The sequence below is a fragment of the Lithobates pipiens genome, unplaced genomic scaffold (assembly GCF_037356315.1).
Source record: "Lithobates pipiens isolate NorthernLeopardFrog02 unplaced genomic scaffold, aLitPip1_a1.2 Scaffold_30, whole genome shotgun sequence".
Taxonomy (NCBI): domain Eukaryota; kingdom Metazoa; phylum Chordata; class Amphibia; order Anura; family Ranidae; genus Lithobates; species Lithobates pipiens.
The window spans coordinates 8,545,460-8,563,795 of NW_027507791.1; the positions used below are offsets into that span (position 1 = coordinate 8,545,460).

Here is an 18,336-nt window from a genome sequence, read left to right on the forward strand (position 1 = left end):
TGTAAACCTATTGAGTTGTGGGTTCCTAAAGACATTATTGGGGGTAAAGAAATATAAATATATATTTTGCACACCTTATTCACATGGGCAACACCGAACCCTACACCTATGTGAAGCACAGGTGTTTTATGTAGGCGGCCGCTTCAGATCGGTGACTGTTGGCCGGTGGTGCAGATCACCAAGTGCGTACCGGAGTGTGTGTCTGTGCACTGGACCCGTGTGGATGTACAATGTTGGAAGCGGTTCGAGATCCATGAAGGTGTGTCCTGCACCTTGGATACCCTGATGCTTACCCCTCTCCACCCTCCCTCCTTTCTTCCTTCTTCCTTTTTTTTTTTTTTTTCCCCCTCTCCCTCTCCCAGCTATGTATAGTCATTTAGTTACAGGGAGTTGGGCCTGTTCCAGTTTATTATCATAGAAGAGGATCTGGTTTCTCTGGCAGCCTCTCCCTCTCACACACCTGTTCCTGGCCGTGTTCCACATATTTCATCCCTTCATTATTCAACTTTACCGCTGTCTTCTCTGCCCCAAGTGATTTTTGCACAACTCCGTTTCAGTAGAGAACAAGCTGTGCACTGTTCTTCTCTTTGGTAGAAAATAATTTGTAGTATTCTGTACTCCTATAGAACAGTAATGTGCAGTGAAGCTCGGAGAATGCAGAAAATGTAATTATCATATTCTCTCTCCCCCCCCCCATAACCCCTGCCTAGTTCTTGCTTGCTCTCTCGCTTTTTTATTTTGCTTTCTCTGGCTTGTGCTCACTTTCTCTCTGCCTTGGGTGGCACAGTGGTGTAGTGGTTAGCACTCTCACCTAGCAGTAAAAAGGGTCACTGGCTCGAATCCCAACCACGACACTACCTGCCTGGAATTTGCATGTTCTCCCTGTGCCTGCGTGTGTTTCCTCCGGGTACTCCGGCTTCCTCCCACACTCCAAAGACATGCAGGTAGGTTGGTTGGCTTCTGTCCAAAATTGGCCCTAGTATATGAATGGGGACCTTGGATTGTGGGCTCCTTGAGGGTAGGAGCCAATGTGAGTGTGGAATGTACAGGGATAGGGACAATTGTAGATGCACAGGTTGAACTGGATGGACTGGTGTCTTTATTCAACCTTACTATGTAACTATGCTTGCTCTCTTTCTGTCGCTTGCTTTCTCTTTCTCTGTCACTTGCTCTTCTTTTTTTTTTTTTATTTTTTTTTTTTTCTCTCGCTTTCTTGCTCTCTCTCTAGGGGCAGCATTGTGTCCTTACAGGTTTCCAGGTATTTAAAAATGTATTTTCCTTTAAGGCAGCAAGAAGTTACCAGAAAACAGCTTTATTTCTATTTGATCAGCCCAAAAATCATCCCACTGAAAAGTGTGTCCAGTTAGTAATTTTTTTTTTTTTTTACCAGCCCCTATGTAAAATCACCTCCCATGCTACCTACAGTTATTAGATGGCAGTCTCATTTCAATCTAAATATTCTTTTGTTTGAGGGTCTATAGAAAGTCTGTTGCAATAGTCAACGCTTGCCAGACTTTGTATCTATGGGCAGGTTGTGTTTATCTAGTACTTGGCCAATGGAAGTCACTCAGATTTCTGTACCTGGCGTGATCCATTAGCTTATCGGATACGTGAAGGTGGCGAATTCGGTTTAGATAGAAATTTACATACTAAATGTAAATAAATCCAACTTGCATCCTCGGGTCCTCAAAGAGCTGAGCTTGGGGGTTGCAGGGCCCCCTTGCCCCAAAACACCCACTCCACCCTCCATGCTGAGGGCAAGCAGCCTGGAATGGTTTCCAAGCCATTTATCATTGTAGTAGACTTTGTATTGAGTGGCCTGATATCCGTGGATGGGAAAGGGAAGCCTAAAAGACCTGAAAATATTTGTGTTGTAGGAAGATTGCATTCTCTCCCCCCCCCCCCCCCCCCCCCTGCAGTGTAAAATTGCCCCATTTGCTCTCCCCACAGATATTATGCCTTGTACACATGATCAAACAATCCGGTGGAATAGTCCGGCGGACTTTTTTTACCCAAAATTCCGGCGGACTAAAAGTATTTTTGCACTCCAATCTGTCCGCCGGACTCGCATTTCGGTGGACAATCTGGCTGTGTGTGTGCCAGTCAGCCGCACTTTTGAAATGAACGTACTTTTTCTGCCCGGAGAAAAGTCCGCTCCTTTTGAGCGCGTCTCCAGGTAACCGGGGCCAACGAAGGAGGCGTCGCTGGCCCCGTCACCTGGTATGGACTTAAAGGGGAACCCCTACGCCGAAAAATCGGTGTGGGGGTCCCCCCCAGGTCCATATCAGACCCTTATCCGAGCACGCTACCCTGCCGGCCAGGAAAGGTGGTGGGAACGAGCGAGCGCCCCCCCCTTCTGAGCCGTATCAGGCCACGTGCCCTTAACATGGGGGGTGCCTTGGGGCGTGGCCCCCCCCCACCCCAAAGCACCTTGTCCCCATGTTGATGAGGACAAGGGCCTCTTCCCGACAACCCTGGCCGTTGATTGTTGGAGTCTGCGGGCGGCTTATTGGAATCCGGGAGCCCCCTTTAATAAGGGGGGCCCCCCCGGATCCCGGCCCCCACCCTATGTGAATGAATATGGGGTACAATGTACCCCTACTCATTCACCTGTGAAAAAAAAGTAAAAAAAAACACACAAGGGTTAAAATAGTTTATTACACAGCTCCGGGGGTCTTCTCGCTGGACTCCTCTGCTATCTTTTGCTAGCTCTTTCACTAGCGGAGGAGCCCGGCTTTCTTCTTCGCCGCCGCCCTCTTCTTCCGACTTCGGGGGTCTTGTCTCCCTCTTCGGTTCTTCTTGCCGGGCCACCACGCCTTCTTCTAGCTCTTACAGGCGGTGGCCCGGTCTTCTGTCGCAGCTGCCGCCGTCTTCTGTTCTTCTCTTCTGGAGATGTTGCCTCGTCGCGGTCTCTGGTCACAATGGCAGGGACGCGGTGCGTGGCGACTTGTATAGGGACATCGCCTTATGATGTCACAGTCCCAGCATCCTCTGGGACTGTGACATCATAATGGGCGGGGACATCCAGCGATGTCCCTATATAAGTCGCCGCATCCCTGCCATTGTGACCGGAGACCGCGACGAGGCAACATCTCCAGAAGAGAAGAACAGAAGGCGGCAGCGGCGACAGAAGACTGGGCCACCGCCTGTAAAAGAGCTAGAAGAAGGCGCGGTGGCCCGGCAAGAAGAACTAAAGAGGGGGACAAGACCCCCGAAGTCGGAAGAAGAGGGCGGCGGCAGAGAAGAAGAAAGCCGGGCTCCTCCGCTAGTGGAAAGAGCTAGCAAAAGAGCAGAAGATAGCGGAGGAGTCCGGCGAGAAGACCCCCGGAGCTGTGCAATAAACTATTTTAACCCTTGTGTGTTTTTTTTTCACAGGTGAATGAGTAGGGGTACATTGTACCCCATATTCATTCACATAGGGTGGGGGGCCTGGATCGGGGGGCCCCCTTATTAAAGGGGGCTCCCGGATTCCGATAAGCCCCACCACCCGCAGACCCTGACAATCAACAGCCAGGCCCTTGTCCTCATCAACGTGGGGACAAGGTGCTTTGGGGTGGGGGGGGGCCGCACGGCCTCCCCTTCCCCAAGGCACCCTCCCCATGTTGAGGGCACGTGGGATGGTACGGCTCAGGAGGGGGGGGCGCTTGCTCGTCCCCACCCTCTTTCCTGGCCGGCTGGGTAGCGTGCTCGGATAAGGGTCTGATATGGACCTGGGGGGACCCCCACGCCAATTTTTTCGGTGTAGGGGTTCCCCTTTAAGTCCATACCGGGTGACGGGGCCAGCGATGCGTCCTTCGCTGGCCCCGGCTACCTGGAGACTCGCTCAAAATGAGCGGACTTTCCTCCACGTGTGTGGGCGAGTCCGTTCATTTCAAAAGTACGGCGGACTTAGTTCGCCGTATTAGTCTGCTGAAAAAGTGCCGTGTGTGGGCAAGTAGCTCGTTCGGAAAGTCCGCCAGACTAAGTCCGCCGGATAGTCTGCTACGTGTGTACACGGTATAAGATACAGTGCTTCCGGAAAGTATTCACAGCACTTAATTTTTCCACATTTTTTTTTTTGTTACAGCTTTATTCCAAAAGTGATTAAATTCATTATTTTTCTCCAAAATTCTACAAACCATACCCCATAATGACAATGTGAAAAGTTTTAAATCTTTTCACATTTATTGAAAATAAAAAAACAAAAAGAATCCCATGTACAAAAGTTTTCACGGCTTTTGCTCAGTACTTTGTTGAAGCACCATTTGCAGCCCCAAGTCTTTTTGAGTATTGATGCTACAAGCTTGGCACACCTATTTTTGTGCAGTTTCTCCCATTCTTTGCAGGACCTCTCACGCGCCATCAGGTTGGATGGGGAGCGTCTGTGTACAACTATTTTCAGATCTCTCCAGAGATGTTCAATCAGGTTCAAGTCTGGACTCTGGCTGGGTCACTCAAGGACATTCGCAGAGTTGTCCCGTAGCCACTTCTTTGTTATTTTTACTGTGTGCTTAGGGTTGTTGTCCTGTTGGTGGATGAACTTTCTCCCCTGTAGGGATCAACTGATAACTTTTTCGGTGCCAATACAGCACCGATATTTTGTACATTTAAAATTATTTTTTTTACACTGTCATTTAACCACTTGACCACTGGGCACTTAAACACCCTTAATAACCAGACCAATTTTCAGCTTTCGGTGCTCTCACATTTTGAATGACAATTACTCAGTCATGCAACACTGGACCTATATGAAATTTTTGTCCTTTTTTTTCACACAAATGGAGCTTTCTTTTGGTGGTATTTAATCACCGCTGGGTTTTTTATTTTTTGTGCTATAAAAGAAAAAACACAGAAAATTCTGTAAAAAAAAAAAAAAAATATGAATTTTTCTTTGTTTCTGTTATAAAATTTAGCAGATTAGTGATTTTTTTTTCATAAACTTTGGCCAAAATTTATACTACTACATATCTTTGGTAAAAATAAGTACAAATTGGTGGATATTATTTGGTCTTTGTGAAAGTTGGAGTCCACAAGCTATGGTGCCAATATCTGAAAATTGATCACACCTGAAGTACTGACGGCCTATTTCAATTCTTGAGACCCTAACATGCCAGAAAAGTACAAATACCCCCCAAATGACCCCTTTTTGGAAAGAAGACATTCCAATGTATTTAGTAAGAGGCATGATGAGTTTTTTGAAGTTGTCATTTTTTCCCACAATTCTTTGCAAAATCAAGATTTTTTTTACTTTTTTTTTCACAAAATTGTCATATTATCAGTTTTTCTCACACAGCATATGCATACCACAAATTACACCCCAAAACACATTCTGCTATTACTCCCGAGTACGGCGATACCACATGTGTGGCCACATACAGAGGCCCAACATGCAGGGAGCGCCATCAGGCGTTCTGGAGCACCCAGGACAATTCTGACATTTCTCTCCTACATGTAAAAATCATCATTTATTTGCTAGAAAATTACATAGAACCCCAAAACATTATATATGTTTTTTGGCAAACACCCTGGAGAATACAATGGTGGTCGAGGCAACTTTTTTATCTCGCACGGTATTTGCGCAGCAATTTTTCGAATGCTTTTTTTTTTTTTTTTTTTTTAAACACAGTAAAGTTAGCCCAATTTTTGCATAATGTGAAAGATGAAGTTGCACCGAGTAAATCGATACCTAACATGTCACTCTTCAAAATTGCACAGGCTCGTGGAATGGCGCCAAACGTCGCTACTTAAAAATCCCCATAGGCGACGATAAAACATTTTTTTACTGGTTATATGTTTTGAGTTAGAGGAGGTCTAGGGCTAGAATTATTGCTCTCGCTCTAACGTTCGCAGCGATACCTCACGTGTGGTTTGAACACCGTTTTCATATGTGGGCGAGACTTACATATGCGTTCGCTTCTGCATGCGAGAACATGGGGACAGGGGCGTTTAAAAAAATAAATAAATTATTGTTAATTTTACTTTATTTATTTTAGTTTGACATTTTTTTCCCCAAAAATTAATTTTTCGATCACTTTTATTCCTATTACAAGGAATGTAAACATCCCTTGTAATAGGAATATGGCATGACAGGTCCTCTTTACAGTGAGATATGGGGTCAATAAGACCCCGCATCTCACCTCTAAGCTGGGAAGCCTGAAAAAAAAAAAAAAAAATAGATTCTGGATTTGATCGTATTGGCGAGTTGGTAGAAGCACCGGAGGGCGGCGGGAGGGGGGGGGGGGGTGTCTATGGCTGGGTATTGCAGGGTATCACCGACTATGGCTGGGTATCTCAGAGTATGGTGTTGCAGAGTGTTGCAGAGTTAATTTTCGGTGAGCAGCGATGTGGGCACTGCAGATGCAGCCCACATTGCTGCTGACACCTATCTCTTCCCCCTCCGCTGTTCCGATCGGTACAGAGAGGGGGAGGGAGGAACCGGCGTCATAACATGACGCCGGTTTGTTTACAAGTGATCACTCCGTCATTTGACGGAGCGATCACGTGGTAAACGCCCGCTATGAGGTCACGGATGCTCTCGAGTGCGCGCCCCAGGGGGCGTGCGAGAGCGGAATTCTGAGAGGACGTCATATGACGGCCTCCCAGAGTTAAGAAACAGCCCTGTAGCCGTCATTCGGCTATAGGGCGGTTGTTAAGTGGTTAAATTATTATTTTTTATCACTTTTGTTGCTGTAACAACAAATGCAAGCATCCTTTGTGACAGTACTGCGCATGTGAGAGGTATGGAGAGATCAGAGGTCTATGACGTCAAACGCCTCCTATGCACTTGAAAGTAGTCAAAACATCAAGATTAGCGTTTTTGAATACTTTATATTTTAAAACTGGCGCCTTTAGATAACAGTAATCTAGGAAGTGATGTCATGACATTGCTTCCGGATTAATAGATCTGAGACTCGAAGGAAACATCGCCTCAGTCAAGTAGGTGACCAAGAACCCGATGATCACTGACATAACTCCAGCATTTTTCTGTGGAGCGAGGGGGGACCTGCCAGAAGAACAACCATCTCTGCAGCGCTCCACCAATCAGGCCTGTATGGTAGAGTTGCCAGACAGAAGCCACTCCTCTGTAAAAGCCACATGACAGCCCATCTGGTCTGGTGAAACAAAGGTTGAACCCCCCCCCCCCATGCCTTGGTGTCCCCCCAGTGTAGAGGTACAACACAAGAACAGCTGCTAAAATACAATGTTCCTAGCTGATACAGTCGATATGATAGTTTGCAAACGATTCTCAATTTTTATGACTAAGTCGGCAAAAGCTTGGCTTGTTGTTGTAGTGTTGGACTTTGTTCCTCACAGATGGTGAATGTGTATGTTGAGGTCTATAGGTAGAAGAGGAGCATTCTGTAAATGTATACAAAACTGTCTCAAAGACCACAAGTGATTGTTTCATACTCTGAATGGTATAAAAAATGTTAGCAGCGTACCCTAAAGTTCACCATTTGGGGAGATTGAGATCAGAAAACTATATAAAGTGGAATACAGTGCTTAACGGATGTTTCTAACCTTCAACGTGGCCCAGACACACTTGGTGATTGAGCATCTGCATTGCAAATGAGTTTTGGTGCAAATAAATGTGAACCTATAGAGAGGAACCTTCATTCTTTTTGCATTTTGAAATGATGCATTCAATAAATGATTAACTTGAAAATCAGCGAACTATGACATTTTCTCGGAAATGGAAGAAGGTGCTAGTACAGCTGCTCTATATTAACTAGCAACATTTTTAGGAAAGATCTACAATGCCTTGAAAAAGTATTCATATTTCTTGACATTTTCCACATTTGTCATGTTACAACCAAAAACATAAATGTATTTTATTGGGATTTTATGTGATAGACCAACACAAAGGGGCACATAATTTGTGAAGTGGAATGAAAATGATAAATGTGTTTTTTTTTTTTTTCAATTTTTATTTGATATTTTTTACAAATATATGTGAAAAGTGTGGGGTACATTTGTATAGCGCCCCCCTGAGTCAATACTTTGTAGAACCTCCTTTCACTGCAATTACAGCTGCAAGTCATTTTGGGGATGTCTCTACCAGCTTTGTACATCAAGAGTGACATTTTTGCCTATTCTTTGCAAAATAGCTTAAAGCGGAGGTCCCCCCTAAAGTGGACCTCCGCTCATCGGAACCCTCCCCCCCTCCAGCGCCACAATTGGCACCTTTCAGGGGGGAGGGGGGTGCAGATACCTGTACAGTACAGGTATTCTGCACCCACTTCCGGGATAGCTCTCTGCGGAAAGGGGCGTAGATTACGCCCCTTTCCGCAAGTGCCCCGCTGCCTGCTGGGAAACACACAGATCCCAGAGGCAGCGGGGACCATCCTTATTGCGCAGCGCGATTCGCGCATGCGCAGTAGGGAACCGGGAAATGAAGCCGAAAGGCTCTATTTCCTGATTCCCATACCCAAGATGGCGGCGGCAGGACCCGACAAGACGATCTAGAGATCGGCTTCGGGTGCCGACATCGCGGGCGCGCTGGACAGGTAAGTGTCACTATTTTAAAAGTCAGCAGCTGCAATATTTGTAGCTGCTGGCTTTAAAAAAAAAAAAAAAAAAGGAGTCCCGGCGGACTCCCGCTTTAAGCTCTATCAGATTGGATGGAGAGCGTCTGTGAACAGCAATTTTCAAGCCTTGCCACAGATTATCAATTGGCTTTAGGTCTGGACTTTGACTGGGCCATTCTAACACATAAATATGCTTTGACCTGAACCATTCCATTGTAGCTCTGGCTGTATGTTTAGGGTGGTCGTCCCGCTGGAAGGTGAACCTCTGCCTCAGTCAAGTCTTTTGCAGGCTCTAGCAAGTTTTCTTCTAAGATTGTCTTGTATTTGTCTCCATCCATCTTCCCATCAACTCCTGACCAGCTTCCCTGTCCCTGCTGCAGAAAAGCGTCCCCACAACATGACGCTGCCACCACCATGTTTCACGGTGGGGATGGTGTGTTCAGGGTGATGTCCAGTGCTAGTTTTCCGCCACACATAGTGTTCTGCTTTTAGGCCAAAAGGTTACATTTTGGTCTCATCTGACCAGAGCACCTTCTTCCACATGTTTGCTGTGTCCCCCACATGGCTTCTTGCTAACTGAAAATGGGACTTCTTATGGCTTTCTGCCACTCTTCCATAAAGGTCAGATTTGTGGAGAGCACGACTAATAGTTGTCCTGTGGACAGATTCTCCCACCTGAGCTGTGGATCTCTGCAGCTCCTCCGGAGTTACCATGGGGCCTCTTGGCTGCTTCGCTGATGAATGCTCTCCTTGCCCGGCCTGTCAGTTTAGGTGGACGGTCATGTCTTGGTAGGTTTGCAGTTGTGCCATACTCTTTCCATTTTCAGATGATGGATTGAACAGAGCTCTGTGAGATGTTCAAAGCTTGGGATATATTTTTTATAACCTAACTCTGCTTTAAACTGCTCCACAATTTTATCCCTGACCTTTTCTCATGTGTTCCTTCCTTGGCCTTCATGATGTTTGTTCACGAAGGTTCTCTAACAAACCTCTGAGGGCTTCACAGAACAGCTTTATACTGAGATAAATTACACACAGGTGAACTGTTTACTAATTAGGTGAATTCTGAAAGCAATTGGTTCCACTAGATTTGAGTTGGGGGGTATCGGAGTAAAGGGGGCTGAATACAAATACACGCCACACTTTTTACATATTTATTTGTAATAAAAATTTGAAAACCATTTATCATTTTCCTTCCACTTCACAATTTTATGTGCCACTTTGTGTTGCTCTATCACGTAAAATTTACGTTTTTGTTTGTAACATGGCGAAATGTGGAAGTTTTCAAGGGGCATGAATACTTTTTCAAGGCACTGTATACTTCATGAAGGGCTAGCTATTCAATATACAAACTTTTGCATCGAGTGAGATTTCCACCATGTATGTGCCATTGGTTGTGTAGTGTGCCCCCCCCTCCCCCATGCCAGTGTTATCGGTTGTGAAGTGAGCCCCCCCCCCCATGTGGGCCCCTGCCTGTGCCTACTCCTACTGCTGAAGTAAAACATCCTACACCCAAACCCCCCCCACACACTCTTCCCATGTCGTCGTCATCATCTGGAATAGTACAGCTCATCCTCCCTCCCCATCCTGTGCTGTCCGGTGTAGTGTGCCATCCCGTGCCAGTGTCCAGTGTAGAGCAATCTGTGCTGGTGACTGACACCTGCAATGAACGTAGTACAATTTAAAGTTCTTGTCTTCTGGACTATGTAGTCCAGCACAGTCATTGCTCATTCTAATTCTGGTAGCCACCATCACCCCATCTTCTACAATTCTTATACAGAGACACCTTGTCTGATTGTACCCCACCTGACTCTGTTCTGTACTATCTTATAAGACTTGATGTAGAAAAGATGCTGGAAATTTTGTGATGTTTTTGTTCTTTAGCTAACTGTCTGTTTTCTTCTCTCCAATAGTTTCACAATGGCGGATTGTACAAGCGGCCATTCCAGGAAGCTTTTGAGGAGACCCCCATGCTGGTTGCTGTCCTCACGTACATGGGATATGGGATCCTGACCCTGTTTGGGTACATGAGAGATTTCCTGAGAGCCTGGAAGATCGAAAAGTGCCATAACGCCACCGAGCGCGAGGAGCAGAAAGTGAGATCATTTTGAAATGCTGGTTACTTCTTGCAAATGAAGGTGTCATTTCCTGTAATCGTTTATAGAGCACCGCTGTGTGTTGTACAGTGCACAGTCCTTCCTAGAATATGCCCTGACTCCATTTGAAGAGCCGATACAGCAAGGTTCCTGTTCCTTCCCTCTATGTGCTGGACACTCCATTTTAGTTTCACCTTCTAACTGGGGCCAGTTTTTCCCTGACTTGGCTACAGTCTGCCAACTGCCATCTCCCTGTCCAATGAAAATGCCTATGTTGGGCACTAAATCCATCTCTACAGTACAAACAAATAGCAACCACCCCCACCTTTAACTGGCCTTTGCGGCAAGGAGCACATGGAAGAGGAACACGTGTTAAGATGAGAGAATTTTCCAGCTCCCTTTACCAGCCAACCTGAAACAAACCAAATTGTCCTGTCTAACAGTTCACATTAAAGTGGTTTTACACCCTGTCATCGGGGCATGTGCATCTTAGAAAGGGCACATCATGCCGTTTCTAATAGGGGTCATGCCGTGACTGGCGGCTCCCACGCACATGCAACTCCAGCCAGTCACAGAGCCGGATTTCACGGCCCTGGAAGGAAGAGGGATGAAGATGGACGTTCCCTGCTAGTTGGGACAGCGGTGACATTGCGGGCTTCGGTTTCAGGTAAGTGACACATAATGGGCTACTATGTGATGCATAGTAGCTCATTATTCTTTACCTTTGCAGGGAAATAGAGAGGAGGTAAAACCCACCAGGATTTACTCCCTCTTTTAAAACCAAGGGTTTAGTCTACACACATTTGCAAGTACATGCGTAAGCTGTAGCGGCCACTTCACTGCACCCCAGTGTACTGCAGTGCCAACGCTATCATTTTGATAGGCTCCAAAATTGGAGCAACTCTATAATAATGGATAGAGGGCATTTCACTGGATGGGAGAAGAACACTTGCCACGGCTCATAGCCAGTCTAATTGGGAAGTTTTTCCATTTTAAGAGTATAAAAATATACTTTAGAAATATACCTTTAAAAATCTGTAAACCTAATTCTGCTTACACATGACCTTTGGGAAACTGACCCCTCGGTTACCAGGCTCAGGCCCTGTAGCCTTGTTTACCCTTGTGCATACCAGAGGTTTACTAGTAACCTATAGCAAAGTATTCCTGTGACTGTTCATTTGCGAATATGAATTTGCATGTATATATTTTTAGGTTCTGTGCATGTGGCAGCCAGTGCAGTCAGCATATTTTGTGAACCACATCATGGTATGTGTTAGTGTTTGGGATTTATTTATTTATTTATTTTTTTATTTTTGCGTTTTGAGCTGTTCCACAGCTTGGGGTATTGCTTAGCATAAAGCAGAGCCTGCTTATGTAATGTACACACGGCTGCACATATGAACATGGTACTGTACTAAGGCATCTGAGACGTGTTGTTTGTGACCCCTTGCTGGCTTTCATGCCGATCCTCTTAGTAAATTGAGTCCCCAGACCAGGACAAATATGCCTAATAGACCTTAAAAGAGAAGTATAGGTATTTTTATTGGCACAACCATACTTGCCTAGGTGGCTGCTGCATCGGTCTGGTGCTGCATCTGTCCCCCGCTTGCTTCAAGGCTAAGAACCCAGTGATCAAACACCACCGATTGTTTGGTTCTTGGGGGGGGGGGGGGGGGGGGCTCAGGCTCTCAGTGACTTGCTGAGAGGCTGAGCTGGGTGCCGGTCCAGGCATGTGGGTGGATCCCGACTTCATCGTCAGGTTCTTGCCCCAGCCTGGACCGGCTCTATGATGTCAGCTGACAGCGGTTCAAAAATGGGTCACAGGAGTGCAGAACGAATTGTTGAAGTGCAGCCAAACGAGCTGGCTGTACTTGTGTAACCACTTTAGCCCCAGAAGGATTTATTCCCCTTAATGACCAGGCCATTTTTTTGCGATGCGGCACTGCGTTACGTTAACTGGCAATTGCTCGGTCATGTGACGCTTTTCCCAAACAAAATTTACGTCCTTTTTTTACCCACAAATGGAGATTTCTTTTGGTGGGATTTGATCATCTTTGCGGTTTTTATTTTTTCCGCAAAAAGACTGAATTTTTTTTTAAAAAATCTTTTTTTTTCTTTTACTTTTTGCTATAATATCCCCCCCCCCCCCAAAAAAAAAGTCATCATCAATTTAGGCCAATATATATTCATATATTTTTGGTTAAAAAAAAAAAGCGTATATTGGTTTGCACAAAAGTTATCACGTCTACAAAATGGGGAATATATTTATGGCATTTTCATTCATTTATTATTTATATTTATTTCAATTTTTTTTACTAGTAATGGCGGTGATCAGCAATTTTTAGTGGGACTGCGACATTGCAGCGGACAGATGAGACACTTTTTTTTTTATTTTTTTTTTTTTTTGGGACCAGTGACATTAACGGTATAACTGAGGTGGCTGGTCGGCAAGTGGTTAAAGGATAAGTTCTCCTTCGGGGGAATTTGCGTGTTCCACCTGTTATAAGGGTAGAACATGTAACAAGTTCCAGCATCTGCACCTTCTAGACCGATCCTGCCATTCCCTGTGACAGTGGACAGGAGATCTCCCCACATGCGCTGCCATCATTTCAAAACAGCGGAGTCTCGCATGGCCGTGTCATTTGTTCAGTTTCCTGTGACTGAATAGACTTACAAGTACCTTCCCATCCATTTCGGCTGACAGCTTGTAGTTCTCAATGAACTAATTGTTGATCTTTTCTGCTCTCCAGGTAACTACCTTCCCCCTGGAGACAGCTAATCTGAGAGTCTGCAGAAGCCTAACATTGCACCCGCAATCTACTGATCTTGGGTGCAATGCTCTGAAGGCATTGCACCCAAATAACTGTATATGACATGTACATGTGTGGCTCGATTGTATTGAAGAGTATCAGCCTGACAACTTTGTTGGGGTTGGTCTAGGTCAGCTTGTTCGTGGGGATTGAGTCTTAATCCTGAGCTGGAGGCAGCAGAATGAAGCTCCTTCCTCCATACTGTAAATGGTGTTGGGTTCAGGGTGAGGCTTCATTACTAATAATGGATTGAGTGCTGCCTCCCGCTCGGAGAAAGACGTCACGGATTGGATAGTGTATGTAAGGGGTGTGTGTAGTCCCAGGTTTTGGCTCTGGATCACGTGACCTGTTTCACCCCCATAGGACTTTGTGCCACTCTACCAGGACTTTGAGAACTTCTACACGCGGAATCTATATATGAGGATCCGAGACACCTGGAACCGACCGATCTGCAGCGTTCCTGGTGAACGGGTAGATATTCTGGAAAGATACACCGAGGATTACAACTGGACCTTCAAGTAAGCACAGCCAAAGAAATGACACAGGCTTTCATTTGGCCTTTCTCAAACAAGGATCAAACTAGGGTTCCCCCAAAGGTTACTAGAGGTTCCTTGAGCACTAATTGATCTCCTTCCTGACCTGGCCACTGATGTTAGAGGCCGTTTTTCCACTGATTCCAAATGGAAAGCGGCACCTCCCCCACTGAACCTCCAATGTGTGGTCCCTTCTACACGGAGCCCCCCTGTACAGAAGCATTTCTCTATTCACCACCAATATGAGGCCCTTCTTACCGTTGACCACCAGTGTAGGGGGCATTCTTCCCGCTGACCACCAGTGCAAGACCCCTTTCACACTGGAGGCGTTTTTCAGGTGCTTTAATGCTAAAAATAGCGCCTGTAAAACGCCTGGGAAAAAAGCCTCAGTTGCAAACCCAGTGTGAAAGCCCAAGTGCTTTCACACTGGGGTGCTGCGCTGGCAGGGCGTCACAAAAAGTCCTGCAAGCAGCTTCTTTGCAGAGCTGTAAGAGCGGTGAATACACCTTTGCAATCAATGGGCAGCTCCGCCACACCGCTGGCAAAGCGCTGGGCATTTTGCGGTGGTTTTAACCCTTTTTCAGCCACTAGCGGGGGTTAAAACCGCTCCACTATCAGCCAAATAGTGCCGCTAAAAATGGCAGCGCTTTACCGCCCACGCCTGGGCACTTTTAGTGTGAAAGGGCTCTTAGGGGAACCTCTTCTTACCACCAAATAAGATTACTACAATCTTCACTGTCTGCATTTCTTTTCTGGCTATTATTATTATTATTATTATTATTATTATTATTATTATTATTATTATTTTGATTTCATAATCGTCGATCATGAAAGTAATTTTGTTCTATAAATGATATTGTGGTTAAAAAATGACCCTCAGAGACATCATATACCCTTGGTATGCCACTTACTTTAGGCCCCTTTCACATGAACGATTCGTTCAGGTCTGCCTGACGTGTGTGTATTTTTTTTTTTTTTTTTTAGGCGGACCTGAACGGATGATCCATAGACCTCTATGGAGCGTCGGTGACATGTCCGCTGACATCCGACCCGCTCCGATACGAAAAAGTGTGACGGAGGAAAAACCTATTTCTCCATCTGTCATCAGATTGTGTGACGACGGACTCTGCGGTGCGTCGTCATCCGATCTCTCATAGGGGAGAGCGGCGATTTGTCAGGTCTGTCCCTGCACAGTGTACAGAGACGGACCTGTCATCTTCCATCGGGGATCTCTCAGTCGATCCACGCTGAGCAAGCGGATGTTCACAGGGCAGATCATCAAGGATCAGTCCCGTGTGAAAGAGGCCTTAGGCTACTTTCACACTGAGGTGCTTTGCAGGCGCTATAGTGCTAAAAAATAGCGTCTGCAAAGCACCCTGAAAGAGCCGCTCAATTCACTCCAATGTGAAAGCCCAAAGGGCAAACCACGGCTGCAACAGGGCTTTGCCGGCGGTTTTAACCCTTTTTCGGCCACTAGCGGGGGTTACAACTGCCCGCCCCAGTGCGGAAAGTAGCCTGTGTGTGTGTGTGGGTGTGTGGGTGTGTGGGTGTGTGTGTGTGGGTGTGGTGTGGTGGTGCGTTTTTTACTGATGTCACGAATGTCCAGTGAGATGTGGATTTTAGCCAAGGATTTTCAAAAACCTGAAAATTATTTTAAAGGGTTCCTCCAGGGTAAAACGGTTAACCAAAGGCTGCTCTAAATTGTAGTTTTTGTCTATCCACAGGAAATCTGTAATGACTTTGGGCAGTTTTAAGTTTGTTTGCAAACTTATGTGTGAGGGTGTTTTTTATTTTTATTTGCATTTTTTTTTTTTTTTTTTTACTACTATTTTACGAAATTGACTTTACAAATAATCATTTACTGCTGCCATTGTTCATTACACTAGTGATGGAGAACCTGAGGGTTCTGCCAGTGCAGCATTGTGATTGACTGACTTATTTTTTTCTTTAGGTTTTCAGGCCAGGTATTGAAGGGTGTGATGAATATGGGCTCCTATAACTACCTGGGTTTTGCAAGGAATCGTGGCATATGTGCAGATGCTTCATCCAGTGGGCTGCTTCAGTACGGAGGAGGGGTGTGTAGCACAAGGCAAGAAATGGGTGAGTACAAATTATGAAGCAGCGTTTGCCAAAAGATAACTGTGTCTTCTTTATTACAGCATAATGCAGAAACTGCTACATAAAACCTTGCACAGTATTAAGCAGCCATAATGCGCCCCTCCTTTCATTACTGCCTCAGCAAAGGGTCTCTTGTTCTGACATGCTCTTTAAAGTTCATCTCTGCAAGTATTAAACCCCCTCCTACCACTCACTTTCTTTCCCCCTCTAACCCACATGAAAATTCTTCCCCTTATGCTATTGCCAGGTGCAGGGGACCCCCTAATCCATTGCTGCCCATGTGCCCACTTCAGCCAGTCCCCTTGCACTTCCATCACTTCTTTTCTGGACCCTGAGAGAACTCCGCCACTGGGTAGCCAATAGAAGTGTCCAAGTCATGCAGGCAGTGATGTGGACTCCCGAAGTTGGACCCTGCCTGAAAAAAAAAGTTGACAACAAAGGGGTTTCAGGGTTTGTGTTTTTATTTTTATGTTTTATTTTTTTGCTTTTTTTTTTTTCTCCAATGCCAGTGATAAGTTAAAATATCACTTGAAGAGCGCCAAGCTCCTTCAGAAAAAAAAAAAAAAATCTGCAGCTACAAATACTGTAGCTGTGAACTTTTAATATTGGGACACTTACCTGTCCAGGGATCCTGTGATGTCCTCACCCAAGCTTTGTGAATGGTCCCATAGTCTTCTGAGACCTGTGATGCGTCCCAGAAGATTTTGGGGAAAGGAGGGGGTGCCCAACTTCCGGCTCAGTTTGCTGCAGTGATCTTGGCCTGAAGTGGGTACCTGTCAAAACCAGATACCCACTCCCTCCTTCCCCCAAAAATTGGCAAATGTGGCGGTGAAGGGGGGGGGGTGCGCAAACAAGATGCGCTTCCCTCTTAAAGAGGAAGTAAACCCTTACAAACGACTTTGACCTACAGGTAAGCCTAGATTAAGGCTTACCTGTAGGTCCAAGAAATATCTCCTAAACCTATATGGTTTAGGAGATATTTGCCCGAAAACGGGCACCGCTGTCTACGGCGCATGCGCCGTAGACAGCGGCGCGCAGGCGCACTAAACGCGGCAGTTCCAAGAATGGAGCTGCCGCATTTGTCGACTCCCGTGCGCATGCGCGGGAGTGACGTCATCGCGGCTTCGCCGCTGTCATTCGGCGGAGCTGCGAGACGCCACAAGCAAGATGGATGCGGCGGACTACAGGGGACAGCGGCGACTTCGCTGGCTCCTGTGTCAGGTAAGTGACACATAATGGGCTACTATGCGATGCATAGTAGTCCATTATGCTTTACCTTTGCAGGGAAAAAAAGAGGAAGTAAACTCATCAGGGTTTACTTCCTCTTTAAGTGGAGCTCTGCTTTAAGGTAAGTATTTGCCCAGAGGTCAGCTTTAGGACAACCTGTCCGAAGAAAAACTCTCTTGTGAGAATCCTCAGATGGAAGCTGCTATTTTGATGGGATTTGCATTGCATACTAGGTACAGCGCAGTGCTGTTATTTGCAGTGAAAGTGGACAAGTTCAGTCTTGCAGGTGACAGGATACCTCTACATTTGTATATTTGTATCCCTCTATAGGTTAGAATAAATATTTCACAATTTTGCTTACTATAAAGGAAATCTGTTTTACAGTTTATTTCCTCTGGCGAAGGAAGTTTATTGGAATGCTTTGGATTTTATCATCTAACTGTCCATAGTCATCAGCCCTACCCCCAAGTCTGCCCTCTGGGGGGTTTGCCCTCTGGGGTGGGGTTGGCGGTTGGCCCTCTCCCCGGGGGTCTGCCCCCCTCTCTTGGGGGGGGGGGTCTGCCCCCCTCTCTTGGGGGGGGGTCTGCCCCCCTCTCTTGGGGGGGGGCGGGTCTGCCCCCCTCTCTTGGGGGGGGCGGGTCTGCCCCCCTCTCTTGGGGGGGGCGGGTCTGCCCCCCTCTCTGGGGGGGGCGGGTCTGCCCCCCTCTCTGGGGGGGGCGGGTCTGCCCCCCTCTCTTGGGGGGGGCGGGTCTGCCCCCCTCTCTTGGGGGGGGCGGGTCTGCCCCCCTCTCTTGGGGGGTCGGCCCAAACAAAGTAACCTCACTAACTCTTTTCTGTGGTAAATTCTATCTGATCTTTTCTGGGTCTCTGACTCTTATCCCCTGATATGTCTCTGCAGGTAATCTCGATAAACATGAGGAGCTGGAGCGCCTGGCTGCTCGTTTTCTTGGAGTGGAGGCTGCCTTGACATATGGAATGGGTTTTGCTACAAACTCCATGAATATCCCAGCACTGGCTGGAAAGGTGTGTATCGGAGGCCTCTCCA

General features: G+C 46.4%; 1 protein-coding gene across 2 annotated transcripts in view; it reads left to right on the top strand.

Moving 5' to 3' along the window:
• Positions 1–18,336, top strand: part of SPTLC2 (serine palmitoyltransferase long chain base subunit 2) — a 74,051-nt gene that overhangs the window by 24,849 nt on the left and 30,866 nt on the right. The window contains exons 1-5 of one of the 2 annotated variants that reach the window (XM_077463596.1): positions 813–944; positions 10,421–10,603; positions 13,777–13,931; positions 15,898–16,046; positions 18,190–18,314. In XM_077463596.1, coding sequence (XP_077319722.1) covers positions 939–944; positions 10,421–10,603; positions 13,777–13,931; positions 15,898–16,046; positions 18,190–18,314 — 618 coding nt within the window. In that variant the 5' untranslated portion in view covers positions 813–938. Of the gene's footprint in view, positions 1–812; positions 945–10,420; positions 10,604–13,776; positions 13,932–15,897; positions 16,047–18,189; positions 18,315–18,336 lie in introns of those variants that run through there. The other variant, XM_077463594.1, reaches the window with a different exon arrangement.